General features: G+C 19.0%; 5 protein-coding genes across 5 annotated transcripts; 3 read left to right on the top strand and 2 right to left on the bottom strand.

The window, feature by feature from the left end:
- Positions 1-1,491: 1,491 nt before the first annotated feature.
- PGSY75_1342500 (sporozoite protein essential for cell traversal) lies at positions 1,492-2,734 on the top strand (the record flags this gene model as incomplete). Its single annotated transcript, XM_018787458.1, has 5 exons — positions 1,492-1,558; positions 1,634-1,716; positions 1,826-1,956; positions 2,096-2,169; positions 2,358-2,734. 5 exons carry the CDS (start codon positions 1,492-1,494, stop codon positions 2,732-2,734), a joined length of 732 nt encoding a protein of 243 aa, XP_018640200.1.
- A 1,451-nt stretch (positions 2,735-4,185) lies between these two features.
- PGSY75_1342400 (casein kinase II beta chain) lies at positions 4,186-5,492 on the top strand (the record flags this gene model as incomplete). The annotated part of the gene is made up of 2 exons (XM_018787457.1): positions 4,186-4,668; positions 4,809-5,492. The coding sequence occupies 2 exons, from the start codon at positions 4,186-4,188 to the stop codon at positions 5,490-5,492; spliced, it is 1,167 nt and encodes a 388-aa protein (XP_018640199.1).
- Positions 5,493-6,563: 1,071 nt separating this feature from the next.
- PGSY75_1342300 (putative tetratricopeptide repeat family protein) lies at positions 6,564-7,355 on the bottom strand (the record flags this gene model as incomplete). The annotated part of the gene is made up of 1 exon (XM_018787456.1): positions 6,564-7,355. The coding sequence occupies one exon, from the start codon at positions 7,353-7,355 to the stop codon at positions 6,564-6,566; it is 792 nt and encodes a 263-aa protein (XP_018640198.1).
- A 1,053-nt stretch (positions 7,356-8,408) lies between these two features.
- On the top strand, positions 8,409-11,327 carry PGSY75_1342200 (putative membrane protein; the record flags this gene model as incomplete). The annotated part of the gene is made up of 1 exon (XM_018787455.1): positions 8,409-11,327. The coding sequence occupies one exon, from the start codon at positions 8,409-8,411 to the stop codon at positions 11,325-11,327; it is 2,919 nt and encodes a 972-aa protein (XP_018640197.1).
- Positions 11,328-11,865: 538 nt separating this feature from the next.
- PGSY75_1342100 (aconitate hydratase) lies at positions 11,866-14,601 on the bottom strand (the record flags this gene model as incomplete). Its single annotated transcript, XM_018787454.1, has 1 exon — positions 11,866-14,601. The coding sequence occupies one exon, from the start codon at positions 14,599-14,601 to the stop codon at positions 11,866-11,868; it is 2,736 nt and encodes a 911-aa protein (XP_018640196.1).
- Positions 14,602-14,911: the final 310 nt, after the last annotated feature.

Raw genomic sequence — 14,911 nt, 5'->3', positions numbered from 1 at the left:
ATAAATAAATATATATATATATATATATATATAGTAATATAAAAAAAGAAAAAATAAGAATGAAATATTTTATATATTCCATATAATTTTTTTTTTTTTTATATGTTGAAGAAAAGAAACCTTCAATGTAATAAAAATAGAGTATTATAAAAACTCAAGTAAATATATTTTATAATCCTTATGTGGTAGCAAAATTATTATTATAAAAAGGTTTATCATGTGTATTTAAATTTTATCATTATATAAAAGGAAACAGAATGAAAAAATTAATTTCTAATATTTAATATATGTGTAAGAAAAAGATTAACTTGCTTTTTGTATATATTTTACGAAAATTAAATAATGCCTTTAATTAAACAAAAAACACATATGAATATAAATATGTTATTTTTTTAAAGTTTCTATTTAAAAAAAAAAAAATAATAATAAAATAACAAAATCGAACCCATGTACTAAAAAATTAAATCTTAGAAGGAATTATATTATGAAATTTTATTTTTTTTTTTATTACAAAACGTTTTGAAAAAAATCGTTGTATAAAAAAAAAAAAGGTTTCATAATTTCCCTATTTTTTTTAATCTTCTTGTTGTGAAAAAGAGTAATTACATAAAAAAATATTTAATATAAAAAGAATAAGGAATAAATTACTATACATATATATTATTTTTCTGATTAATTTTATGTGTTTTCTTCCCCTTCTTAATTATGCATGCTTTAAGAAAAAATTTTAAAAAGGTATGCAAAACTGCCTTTGGAATGTACAACTGATTGTTCAATATATTTTCATTTACCCATTTTATGAAGGTCTATATGATAAATTTAATAAAATTTTTTTTTTTTTTTTTTTTATGTTCTTTGAATGTTTAAAATATATGAACTTAATTTTTGATCATTCCTTCCCTCCCACTAGCCAATATATATCTAATTATGCATGTATATAACCTGTTTTTATATATTTGCTTTAATATTAAAAAATGTCACTGAGCTTTTTTATGGGTTCATATAAATTAAAGAGTTGGTTTTTAATTTAAACATGTAAAATTATGAGGAAATATAATTTTGTAAATAATAAATATGCCAAATAACAAACAATATATTAAGGGTTCATACGATTTTTCTGAAATATTTTGTAGACTTTGTCTTTTAAAAAAAAAAGATATATATACACATTTATAGAGACAACAATAATGTAACATAAGTATAAAGCATAATTGAAAAGAAAATAGAAAAAAAAAACAAAATAATATACACATATATATATATATGATAGATATTATATATTTGGTTTTTTTGATATTGCTATTTGCTATTGCTTGTTATAAGATTTTTGTGTTATTAAGAAAATAATTAAGACACATATATTATTTTATACAAGCAGATAAAAAAAAAAAAAAGAATGGACAACTCTAATTTGTAAAAAAAATTTATAACTTATCTACCTACTTCTATATAATATTAATATTACACAAAAAAAAAAAAAAAAAAAAAAAAATGAAAATCCGGATTTGTTTTCTTCTTATTTTAGTCTTGTTAAAATGTGTGCTCTCTTACAATCTAAGTAAAATAAATATATTTATATATATATATATATATATATTATAACGATGACATATATTTAATTAATTTTTTTTAGATAACGATTTAACTAAGAATAATAATTTTTCCTTAAATACATATGTCAGAAAAGATGATGCGGAAGATGATTCAAAAAATGAGGTACATACAAACATTATAAAAATATATATATATATATATATATTTAAATAATATTCAGGAGAAAGAATAAAAAAAAATAATATTTATTCATAATTTTTCTTTTAAACAGATTGTTGATAATATACAAAAAATGGTTGATGATTTTAGTGATGATATAGGTTTTGTAAAAACATCGATGCGTGAAGTTTTACTAGATACCGAAGCGTCGCTTGAAGAAGTATCAGATCATGTTGTACAAAAGTAAGTTTAAAATAAAATCATCTTAATTTTTAATATGTATGAATGATTGTATGGCATAAACTTGTAACACATATATATGTATATATATATATATATATTTTTTATTTTTTATTTATTTATTTTTTTTGTTAAATTTAAGCATTTCAAAATATAGTTTAACCATAGAAGAAAAACTTAATCTTTTGGATGGGCTTTTTGAAGAATTTATTGAAAGTAAGATTCAATTTTTTTATGCACACATATACATATATATATATATATATATATATATATATATATTTATGTATTATTTAATATATTATTAGTATATCCTCTTTTATACATTAACACATAATAATCATTATACACATATATATATATATATATATATACACACATTTATTTATATTTTTATTTTTTAGATAATAAAGGCCTGATATCCAACTTATCAAAAAGACAACAAAAACTTAAGAGGGATAAAATTAAAAAGGTTTGTGATTTGATCTTAAAAAAGTTAAAAAAGTTAGAAAATATGAACAAACTTATTAAATATAAAATAATAATAAAATATGGAAATAAAGATGATAAAAAAGAAATGATACAGACATTGAAAAATGAGGAGGGTATATCTGATGATTTCAAAAATAATTTATCAAATTATGAAGCAGAACAAAATAACAATGATATGAAAGAAATAGAATTAGTTAATTTTATTTCAACAAATTATGATAAGTTTGTTATTAACCTAGAAGACCTTAATAAGGAATTACTAATGGATTTAAACACAGCCTTATCATAAAATATATATATATGAATATATATACATATAAATATATATACATATAAACATATATACATTTTTTTTTTTTTTTTTTGATTCTTTCACCATTTTATTTTATATGTATGATATGCGTTTTTATACCTTTTATTAAAAGATAAAATACATATTTATATATATTACTTATTTTTATTTTTAATATTTTAATTTATTAATTTATTCTTTTGTTCCACCTCCTTCTAACGTTTATAATTAAAATTATACCCTTAAAAAAGGAAAATGGTTATAATAATATATATATATATAAATCATGTGATATAAATATTTTTTAAAATATTCTTAAAACATTCTCTTTACATAAATATATAAATATTTTATAAATTATATATTATCAATAATATATATTGTTTCAAAAGTTCTTATATGTTATAAATATATATATATATATATATATATATATTAAGGAACAGAATTTTTATTTTTAAAATAATAAACCTAACTTTTTTTCATATATATTTAAAAATATATAAAAGAATAATATAATAAGATCACTATATAATTTATATTTTATGCATATTATTATCTTTTAAGATTTCATATAAAAAAAATAAAAAATTTTTTTTTTTTTATATAATATTTTTCTTAAATAAAAAAATATTATATAAGCATTTTATTGTTATAATTTATATGTATATATATATATATATATAATATATGGATGTAAATTATTAAAACTACTATATATATATTATATATATAATATATTATTATATATATGAATATAAATTTTTATTCTCTAACCACCAATTAGTTTTAAGTTCTTAAACTTTCTTTTCCTTATTTGATATTACCATAAAGTAATTAATAAATAATAATAATAATAATAATATATATATATATATATATATATTTTTGTAATATGTAAATAAATATATATTGATTTGTATCTAATATTTTACAAATGAATAATAATATATAATATTTATAAAATATAAATAATATATAATATATTTAAATATTATATTTTTGTTTATTATATTATATATATATTTATTTATTTATATATATATATATATATTTAATTTTATTTTTATCATTTAATATTTTATATAGAATAAAAATCAAAAATAAAATTACAAAATAATATATTTTCAACTTAATTGTATATATATATATATATATATATATATATATATTATTTATATATGTTCCATAAATATGTTTCTCCTTTAAGTTTGCTACATTGTTATATATGATTAATTATATGTATATGTTCTCATTATTATATTAATGATATAATAAAAGGAAGAATACAATCATATATAAATATACATATACCAATAAAGATATTTAATATATATATATATATAATTATATACATATATATTTATTTATTTATATATTTATATTTAAATAATTTTTTAAAAAGAATCAAAAGGCATAGGAATATTTAACATAATATAAAAAATAGTATGGAGTATGTTTCAAATGATGAAAGTGCAAATGACATAATCCAAGATGAAAGCAACGAAGGAGAAATTGAATTAACTGAGGCAGAGTTTTATGACCTTACAAATATTAATGATAAGATAGATGAAGAAATAATAGACGATGATGAAGAAGAAGTTAATAAAGATGATCAAGAAAACGATAATGTCCAAGAAGTTTATAATATTGACGATGATGATAATGGTGTAAATAATGATGTAAATAATGATGTAAATAATGATGTTCTTTTATTAGAGCAACAAAGAGATAATGATGTAAATGAAGAAGAGGAAGAGGAAGAAGAAGAAGAAGAGGAGGAGGAAGAAGAAGAAGAAGAAGAGGAAGAGGAGGAGGAAGAAGAAGAAGATGATGATGATGATGACGATGATGATGACGATGATGACGATGATGATGACGATGATGATTATGATGATGAATATGATGAAGACGATTTCAATGAAGCAACAGTAAAATATAAAATAAGATAAAAACATATGATATATTTATATATATGTATATGTGCACATATATATTATATACCTTTTTTTTTTGTATATTTTATATATATGCATACATATTTATATATTTGTATATTTTCCATTTATAGGTGTCTTGGATTGAATGGTTTTGTCAATTGAAACAGAATCTTTTCCTCGTTGAAGTGGACGAAGATTTTATAAGAGACGAATTTAATTTGATAGGACTTCAAACGAAAGTTCCTCATTTTAAGAAGCTATTAAAAATTATATTAGATGAAGATGATGATGACGATGATGACGACGATGATGATTATGATGATGATGATGACGAAATAAATCGTGATTCAGAAGAAATGTATAAAAATAAAGATATGCATGAGCAAAATGCTGCATGTTTATATGGATTAATACATAGTCGTTTTATATTAACATCTAAAGGATTGGCATTGATGAGAGAAAAATATAAATCAGGAATATATGGTACTTGTCCAAGTATATATTGTGAAAATGCAAAATTATTACCAACAGCAATATCTGAAATACCCAAATTTTTAAGTCCATTATTATATTGTCCTAGATGTTGTGAAACATATTATCCCAGTAAAAATTCTTTATTAAATCAATTAGATGGTTGTTATTTTGGTACCAGCTTTGCTTCTTTCTTTGCCCTTTCTTTTAATATCGCTTCAGATAAAAAGAAAGTTTATTATACCCCACAAATTTGTGGTTTTACAATTAATAGAAATATAAGGGAGACCTTATATATGGATGTTAATAAGGATAATACCGAATCTTCTGAAGAATGCCAATGAATTGAACAAATAATATTTATAATCTAACATAGGTATATAACAAGAAATATATATACATATATATATATATATATATATATATATATATGTTTATATTATAATTTACAATATATTGGATATATTAATACCCCAAAAATAGTTCATATATTTTTTATTATCACTATAATCAATTGTGGAATTATAATTTGAATAATTATTATAAAGAACAAGAAAAAAAAAAAAAAAAAAAAAAAAAAACAATTATAATAATAAGAACAATAAAGTTATTATTACAATAATAATATTGTATAATATATATATTATGATAATATTGTAGCAGAATTGTATTGAGATGTAAAAGAAGACTTTTATTCATTTCATTATATCTATATTACGCCGGTGTTGGATTCAAAATTAACAAATAAAATAAAATAAAATTCAATTTGTGTGTATATATTTATTTTATTTTTTTATTTTTTTTTGCAATTCTAAATATTAGAAAAGTGCATTGTTTTTAATTTTGTTTTTTTAAATATTATAAAATTTTTTTTTTTTATAAAAAGTATATATATATAAAAATATATATATATATATATATATATATTTAGGTACATATAACATATATGGTTATTATTTTATAATATATATATGTAAATTTATTTTTTTTTTATATTCCTTTAAAGATATAATTTTGTTAATTCTATCTTATTAAATTATATATATATATATATATATTATACTCATGCGTTATATATATGTTTTATATATATGTTTTATATATATGTTTTATATATATGTGAATGATTTTTTCTTTATATATATAATTTAATCACAAAGATATAAACTTTTTTGTAATATTTACAAAATCCTGAGTTTTTTATTTTTCTTGTAAAATATAAATAAATTTTGAAAATTTTTTAAAATATAATTTGTTAACATTATATATATATATATATTTGTATATATATATAACATTAAAGAATTGAAAAAAAACAAAAAAATAACATAAAATGGAGATATAATCAAATGAATAAAGTTATATTTTATACAACTGTAGTCTTTTTTTTTTTTTTTTTTTTTTTTTTTTTTTTTTTATTCCTTTAAGGATGTTTCCTTTTTTAAACGTTCATATAAAGCCTTAATTCTTTGTGTTAGATTATGATCTGGACCGAATACCTGATTTGCAGTATTATATGATCTAATTAAACAAGTAATAGAAGAGTTTATATCATTCAATCCAATATATGAAAAAGATAAATTATAATAACATAATGTGATTTGTTCATTTTTATTTAGTTCTATTTCTGAGGACATTAATATTCTTATACATTCTTCGAAATATTCTATAGAAGTATTATATTCTTTCTTATGCTGATATAATGAACCTAGATTATTTAATGTATCAATTAATAAATATTTTTTTTCTTTAACTACCATTTTTTTATTAGATAATGATAACTGTAGAAAATCTTCTGATTTTTTTAGATCTCCTAAATCTTTGTATACTACTCCTATATATGTTTCAAGATTTGCACACATTATACTTATATCTCCATGAATTTTTTTATATATTTCATAACTTTTTATATAATGATCTTTTGATTCATTTAATAATAAATTCTTATGTTCCAAAATGGCTAGCTCCAAATAATGTTTAGCTATTTCTTCTGAACAATATGAACAAGATAGGAGTTTTAATTTTAAACTTTCTTTAACTAGTTCAATTAATTTTTCTGTGTCTTCATTTTTTAATTCAAACCCTGAATTTATATAAGTATCTTTAGGCCCATTATAATATATTTTATTACATAAACTAAAAGTACGACTACAAAAACGAAAATATTTTCTTTCAACAGTTTTTATTACATGTTTCAGCTTCAGCATTGTTTTGACACTCACATAAATTGGTTATATACAAAATGAAGGTAATGACATAAGATACATAAAAAAATATAAATTTCAAAATATATATATATATAAATATATATATATATATATTAAATTATAACTTTATGTGTATATTTTTTATTATCATATCCTTTAATTTACATATATTACAAATATAAAATGATGGTACTATATTTTTACTCCCTATAATGAACCATCATAGGTCATCATATAAAATAAAATAATAAATAAATAAATATATATATATATGTATATATGTATATATTTATGTGTGTGATAATTATACACATATATATTTTAAAATATCAATTTATATATATATATATATTTTTTTTTTTAATTTTTTTTTTTTTGTATATAATTATAAATATTAAATGTAAGGAATTTATTATTTTTTGTTCATATATATAATATTCACTTTATAAATTTTAATAGGTGACGCTTAACTATATAAGTTGTTTATATTTTAAGTGCATTGTGTTAATTTACAATCTCAATAATATTTTATATATATATATATATATATGTATATATTATTATATGCACAATTTACGATTCTGTAATAATTATATTTTACACATGGTATCTTTTTTAAATAATTCCTTACATATTTATAATAGTTTAATATTATCACATATATATATATATATATATATATATATATAATATCATATGTGTTGATAATAAAAATACTTTTTACTTTAAATTATAAAATATTTTTTACAGCTCTACAGAATATTTTTTTATATTCTTTTATTTATCTATCTGTATGATCCAAATTGATGTTCTTTTTTTAAAATATTCTTTTTTTAAAATATTTTTTTTTTTTTTTTTTTTTTTTTCTTCCTCTTTAAAAATGGAAAATGTGATAGAATATTTTCTTTCTAAATGTATAAAAATATTTAATATCCTTATATAGTAAATTCCTTTGTGTTTTGGATTAATAAATAATGAGAGTGAATAAAATAAAATAATATATCAATGATGAAATAAAAAAGAAATATTAATATAATTTTTTCTTTTTTGAAAATGAAGTTATTTGGACTTTCATATAAGAGATTAGGAAGGCTAGCTAATAATCGTATTAATTACATTAAACATAATAATAATAATTATTATAACAACAAACCTGATTACCATAATAATAATGATCATAGTGATAGTAATAATAATAATAATAGTAATAGTTGTTTGATATACAATCCTTTTATAATTAAATTTTATTTATATAACAATTCAAAAATAAATATTGATGTATATATAAAATTAATTTCTTTGTTAAATATAAATAAAGAAGAAGATTATAAATATAATAATATTTTAAATTCTTCCTGTTTTAAGGATTCCAATTTAATATTATATAAATACTTTCAATATGTAGATAAAAAAAATGGAAATGAAAAAATAATTAAACTATTGTCTCTTTTATATTCAAAAAATATAAGAGAATACCAAGATAAGAACATGTACTTGTTTAATTCGTCAATACATTTAAACAATATATTTTTTAAAAATATATTAAAATACCAGGACAGATTAAATAATAATATAACAACTGATGTATCATATAATAATAATATATATTCTATGCATACGGATTTTTTTTTATTTACTCTGGATTTTTATTTATATTATTTATCAAGAAAAAGTAATATGCTTAATATAAAGGAACTGAATATAATCTCTGAGATATATTCAAATATAAACATAACAATAAATAATGAGAATTGCAAAATTTTGGAAGAAAACAAAGAAAATCAAAAAACAAGTAATATTTATTATAATCATATAAAGGATAAACAAAATATATGTGACCATTATCCTTATAATGATGATAAAAATATTTGTTCTAATTATTATATGTGTGAAGAAAAAAAGAATAATGTAGATAAAGATAAATATATAGATCCACAAACATATAATAATAAAATATGCCTATTATTTATATATATTAGCTCTAGTATTGTAACACAAACATATAAACATATAATGAAAAAAGAAAATAATGCAGAAAAAAAAATATATGATAATAAAAACAAAAAATCTTTAGACCAGTTAGTTCTTAAAAATATCAATGAATGTAAACATATTTTATACAATAATTTTATAAACAAAAATGTTAATGAACAATATATAAGATATATAATTTTAAGAAGAAAATATTTCTATAAATATTTAAATATAAATGTATTAAAAAAATATCTTAATAGTATAAAATATTTAAATATAATAAATATAAAAAAGTATTTTTATTATATATGTTATTTATATTATAATTCATATATATTTAATAAATCTATATATTACTCTTCTTTAATATTTTATTTATTGCAAAAATATAATTTGCATTATACTTATATATATCATATATTGTTGATAAAATTTAATTTATTTCTATTATATCATAATAAAATATATAATGATTATAATAGACAGATACTTTTCTATGGAATTAATAAATATATTGATTCAATTATAATATCTAGAATAAAAAAAAATGACCGCATAAATACAATAAAGCATATGTCCTCATTGTTTCATTCACATAATTTTTATAATAACATATATGGAAACGAATATGTAGACAATGAATCAATACACGATAGATTATTTAATAAAGTATATATCATTCAAAATAACCAACAAAAAAAAATAATAACAAAAAAAAGAATAACAAAAAAAAGAATAAAAAAAAAATGTACCAACTTACATTTATTACAAATAACCTATTTTGAATATTTAATTTTAAATCTGTTTAAATATTTGTATAAAAAGATCCCATGGGTTCATTATAAAAATAATAACAATAAATTAAATATATCTAACATTAATTATGTGAACACTTATGATAGATCCCCTTCTTTATATATATATAAAAAATATGCAGACAAGATATTTGATACATATACTATAACCATGTCAGAAAATTATTTATCTAATATTATACTTCTAACAATATATATACAAACATGTATGCCAATTCTTTTTTCTTATATACAAAAATTATATATATTGGAGAAAGTAAGAATAAAAAATTATGTTAATTATAAAAGTCAAAATAAATTAAATATGCTAATGAGAAAAAATCATCGTAGATCTAATGTATATAAAAAATTTATATTTTTAAATAAAACGAATGGAAATATGTATGAATATATAAAAGAAATAATTTATAACACATATAAGGAGCCTATGTGTAATGATAAATATATGAACATTTTTATATACAAAAAAATAAATAGAAAAGAAAAAAAAATTGAAAATAATAATAATAATAATAATAATTACATATATAATAATAATAATCACATATATAATAATAATAATAATAATCATATTTCTTATTTTTTAAGTTGCATTTATAATTTATTCAAAAAGAAAATATTAGAAAATAACAATATGGAGGAATACTATTCAAAAAATATCTATAAAACTAAATATATAGACCAACATAATATATTTAATAATATAAGAAACAATAAAAAAAATAAAATTAAAACTAGTCTTACACACTATTATATAAGTAGTAATATAAAAAATATTTATAAAGATAATAATTTATATAATGAAAAAAATATACTAACATTTTTTTGTGATATATATTTTAATAACCATATTATTGAAATAGATGGACCTAAACATTTCTATCTTTATTATAATTATGAATATCATAATGAACATTTTATTAGTCCTTTTATTTTAAAAAATATAGATATTTTTAATTATAAATATCTCTTCCCATTCTTCTTTAATAGTACAAATAAAATATTAAAAAATATCGGAAGTGATTATTATATATATAATGATAAGAGCATTAAAAAAAATTTCTTTTTGTATATTTGTGGCTACTTTATTAAACATATCAATTACAAGGAAAAGGATATAACAGATTATAAATATTTATATAATCTAATATATAAAAAAAAATCCGACTTACACATAAGATAATAAAAAATAATATTATATATATATATATATATATATATATGTGTATATATTTTTTTTATTTTATTTTTTATTATATTTTTTTAATTATAAATATATAATTCTATATTATAATAACATATAAAAAAATAAATTTTTTAATTTAAATGAAAAAATAATAAAAACAAAAATATATATAAATATATAATATATATATATATATATATACATATCACATTTACAAATGTGTTTGTTAAGATACAAAAAAATATATAATAAAGATAACATGATTGTAGTAGTGGTTCATAAATATTACATAAAAATATATTGGGGGCTAACCCCTTGAAAAGGAATATATGTATATTTGCATATATACATATATATTTATATAACAAAAAAAAAAATAAAATAAAATAAAAATAAAAATAATTATATCCATATATATATATATATATATATATATATGTGGTTACATTTTAACATATTTATATAAACATATTCCATATTGATATATAATTATTTAGTTATTATTCATTAAATAATATTTTAATTATTTATTTATTCATTTTATTTTTTTAGACTCATTAACTAATGACCTTAAGACATATTTTAGAATTCCTCCATTTCTAAAATATCTTTCTTCAATTTCTGTATCTATTCTACATAAAACATCAAAAAAAATAATCTTTCCTTTTTGATTCATTTGAACTTTAATAGTTTGTTGTGCTTTAATATTTCCATCATTTAATAAGATAGTAAATTTTTCAGTACCATCCATATTATAATATTGTGGGCTTTCATTATTTAAAAATTGTAAAGGTAACACACTCATTCCAATTAAATTACTTCTATGTATTCTTTCATATGATTCTGCAATAACTGCTTTAACACCTAAAAGGTTTGGACCTTTAGCTGCCCAATCTCTTGAACTTCCAGAACCATATTCTTTACCAGCAATAATTATTACATCTATATTATTTTGTTTATATTTCATAGCTGCTTCATATACAGACATTAATTCATTTGTAGGTATATGTATAGTATTTGGACCTTTATCTGGACACAATTTATTTATTAATCTAATATTTGCAAATGTACCTCTAATCATAACCTCATCATTTCCTCTTCTTGCTCCATATGTATTTAAATCTTGATCAGTGATATTTTTTGATTTTAAAAATTTGTATGCTTCAGATGTTTTATGTATCATTCCAGCTGGTGATATATGATCTGTTGTTATACTATCTCCTAGAAATAATAATACATGGGCATCTTTAATATCTTTTATCTTTTCTATTTCTATTTTCATATTTTCAAAATATGGTGGTTTGTGTATATATGTCGATTTTTCATCCCATTCATATAATTTATTTTTTTTTATTTCTATATTATTCCAATATTTATTTACATATTTAATATTTTTATATATTTCTGTATACATTTCTGGTTTGATATATTTCCTTTCATATTCTTCAATTTCTTCTTTACGTGGTATTAAATCTAACGCATTAATTTTCTTTCCATTATAACTAAATGTATAATTACTCAAATCCACATTAACATTTCCAACAATACTAAATAAAACAACTAATGCAGGAGAAGCTAAATAGTTCGCTTTAATTAATGGATGAACTCTGCCTTCAAAATTTCTATTTCCTGATAACACAGAGGATACAATTAAATCATTTTTGTTTATCACTTCTTCAACTTCTTCATCTAGGTGTCCACTGTTACCAATACAAGTCATACAACCATATCCCACATTATAAAAACCTAGTTGTTCTAAATATTTTAATAATCCACCTGCTTCTAAATATTTCTGAACAGTTTTCGAGCCTGGTGATAAGGAGCTCTTAATATAAGGCAAACTTTTAAGTCCGAATTCTTCAACGGCTTTTTTTGCTAACAATCCAGCAGCTATCATAGATGATGAATTACTAGTGTTAGTACATGAGGTAATAGCACAAAGAACAACACTACCTTGAGATAATTCATATTCTTTACCATCTTTATAATACATGAATGAGATTTTTTTCTCACGGTCTTCTTTTTTTATGTTATATCCTTTGAATCCTATAGGTGATTCTAAACACATAGTAAAATCTTTATGTAATTCTGATAGTAATACATTATCATGTGGTCTTTTGGGTCCAGACAGTGATAAATTTAATTTTGATAAATCTAATGTATATACATCTGTATATTCAACATTATCTTTATAAGTATTAAACATGGAATTTTTTATCAAATATTCTCTTATAAGTTCCACCTTTTCTTTATCTCTACCAGTTTGTAATAAATATTCTAAGGTTATATCATCTACTGGAAAAAATCCAACAGTTGCTCCATATTCTGGTGCCATATTTGATATAGTAGCACGGTCAGCTAGCTTTAAATCTTTTAAACCTGTTCCAAAAAACTCAACATATTTATTAACAACACCTACTTCTTTTCTTAAGAAGGAAGTAATATATAAAACAATATCTGTACTTAATAAATAGTCAGATAATTTCCCAACTATATTTATACCTATAACTTCTGGCAATGTCATAGATATTGGTAAACCTAACATGGTAGCTTCAGCTTCTATACCACCTACTCCCCATCCTAATATACCTAGACCATTAATCATAGTAGTATGTGAATCAGTACCTACAACACTATCTGGATAGAGTAAATTATTTTTATTAAAAACACAATGAGCTAAATATTCTAAATTAATTTGATGAACAATTCCAGAACCAGGTGGTAATATTAACATGTTTTTAAATGAATTCATACCCCATTTAAGAAATTTAAATCTTTCTAAATTTCTTTCATATTCTTTCTTTTCATTTAATTCTAAAGCATCTTCCCTTCTACTATAATCTACTTGAACAGAATGGTCGATAACTAAATCGACAGGTATTAAAGGATTAATACGTTCAGCATCACATCCTAATAATTCTGCAGTGTCTCTCATAGTAGCTAAATCAACAATACAAGGAACACCTGTTAAATCTTGTAATAATACTCTAGCAGGCATAAAAGGAACTTCCTTTTTCTTTTTACAATTTTCTTTCCATCCCAAGATAGTTTCTACATTCTTTTCACTTACTTTTAAATTGTCACAGTTTCGAACGGCAGATTCTAGTAGTACCCTTATAGAAAAAGGCAAACTCTTAATTCTGCTATCATTTAGTTCATTAATATCATAATAATAATAATTGTTTGCATTTAATGTTCTCTGTATATGTTCGAAGGGGTTCACAATTTTTTTATTGCTACAATATTTTCGTATGCACCTTCGAAAATGCATTTTACGTGTATTTATCAAATATAACACTGTAGAGTAATATAAAATATATATATATTATATATATATATATATATATATATGTATGTATCAACTTATGTGTGTGTGTAGTATATGTCCTCGACCACCGTGCGCACAAAAAATAAATACATTACATAAATGTTTAATATATATATATATATATATATATATATATATGTATGTATTTTTTTTTTTTTTTTTTTTTTGTCTATTCTCCTATAAATATTTATGTTAATGTTAAATTATATTTCTTCAGAATAGTCATATATTTTTATTATCAATCGATTGTATA

This window comes from Plasmodium gaboni, chromosome 13 (assembly GCF_001602025.1).
Source record: "Plasmodium gaboni strain SY75 chromosome 13, whole genome shotgun sequence".
Lineage (NCBI taxonomy): Eukaryota > Apicomplexa > Aconoidasida > Haemosporida > Plasmodiidae > Plasmodium > Plasmodium gaboni.
This window is presented reverse-complemented; position numbering and strand designations above follow the sequence as displayed.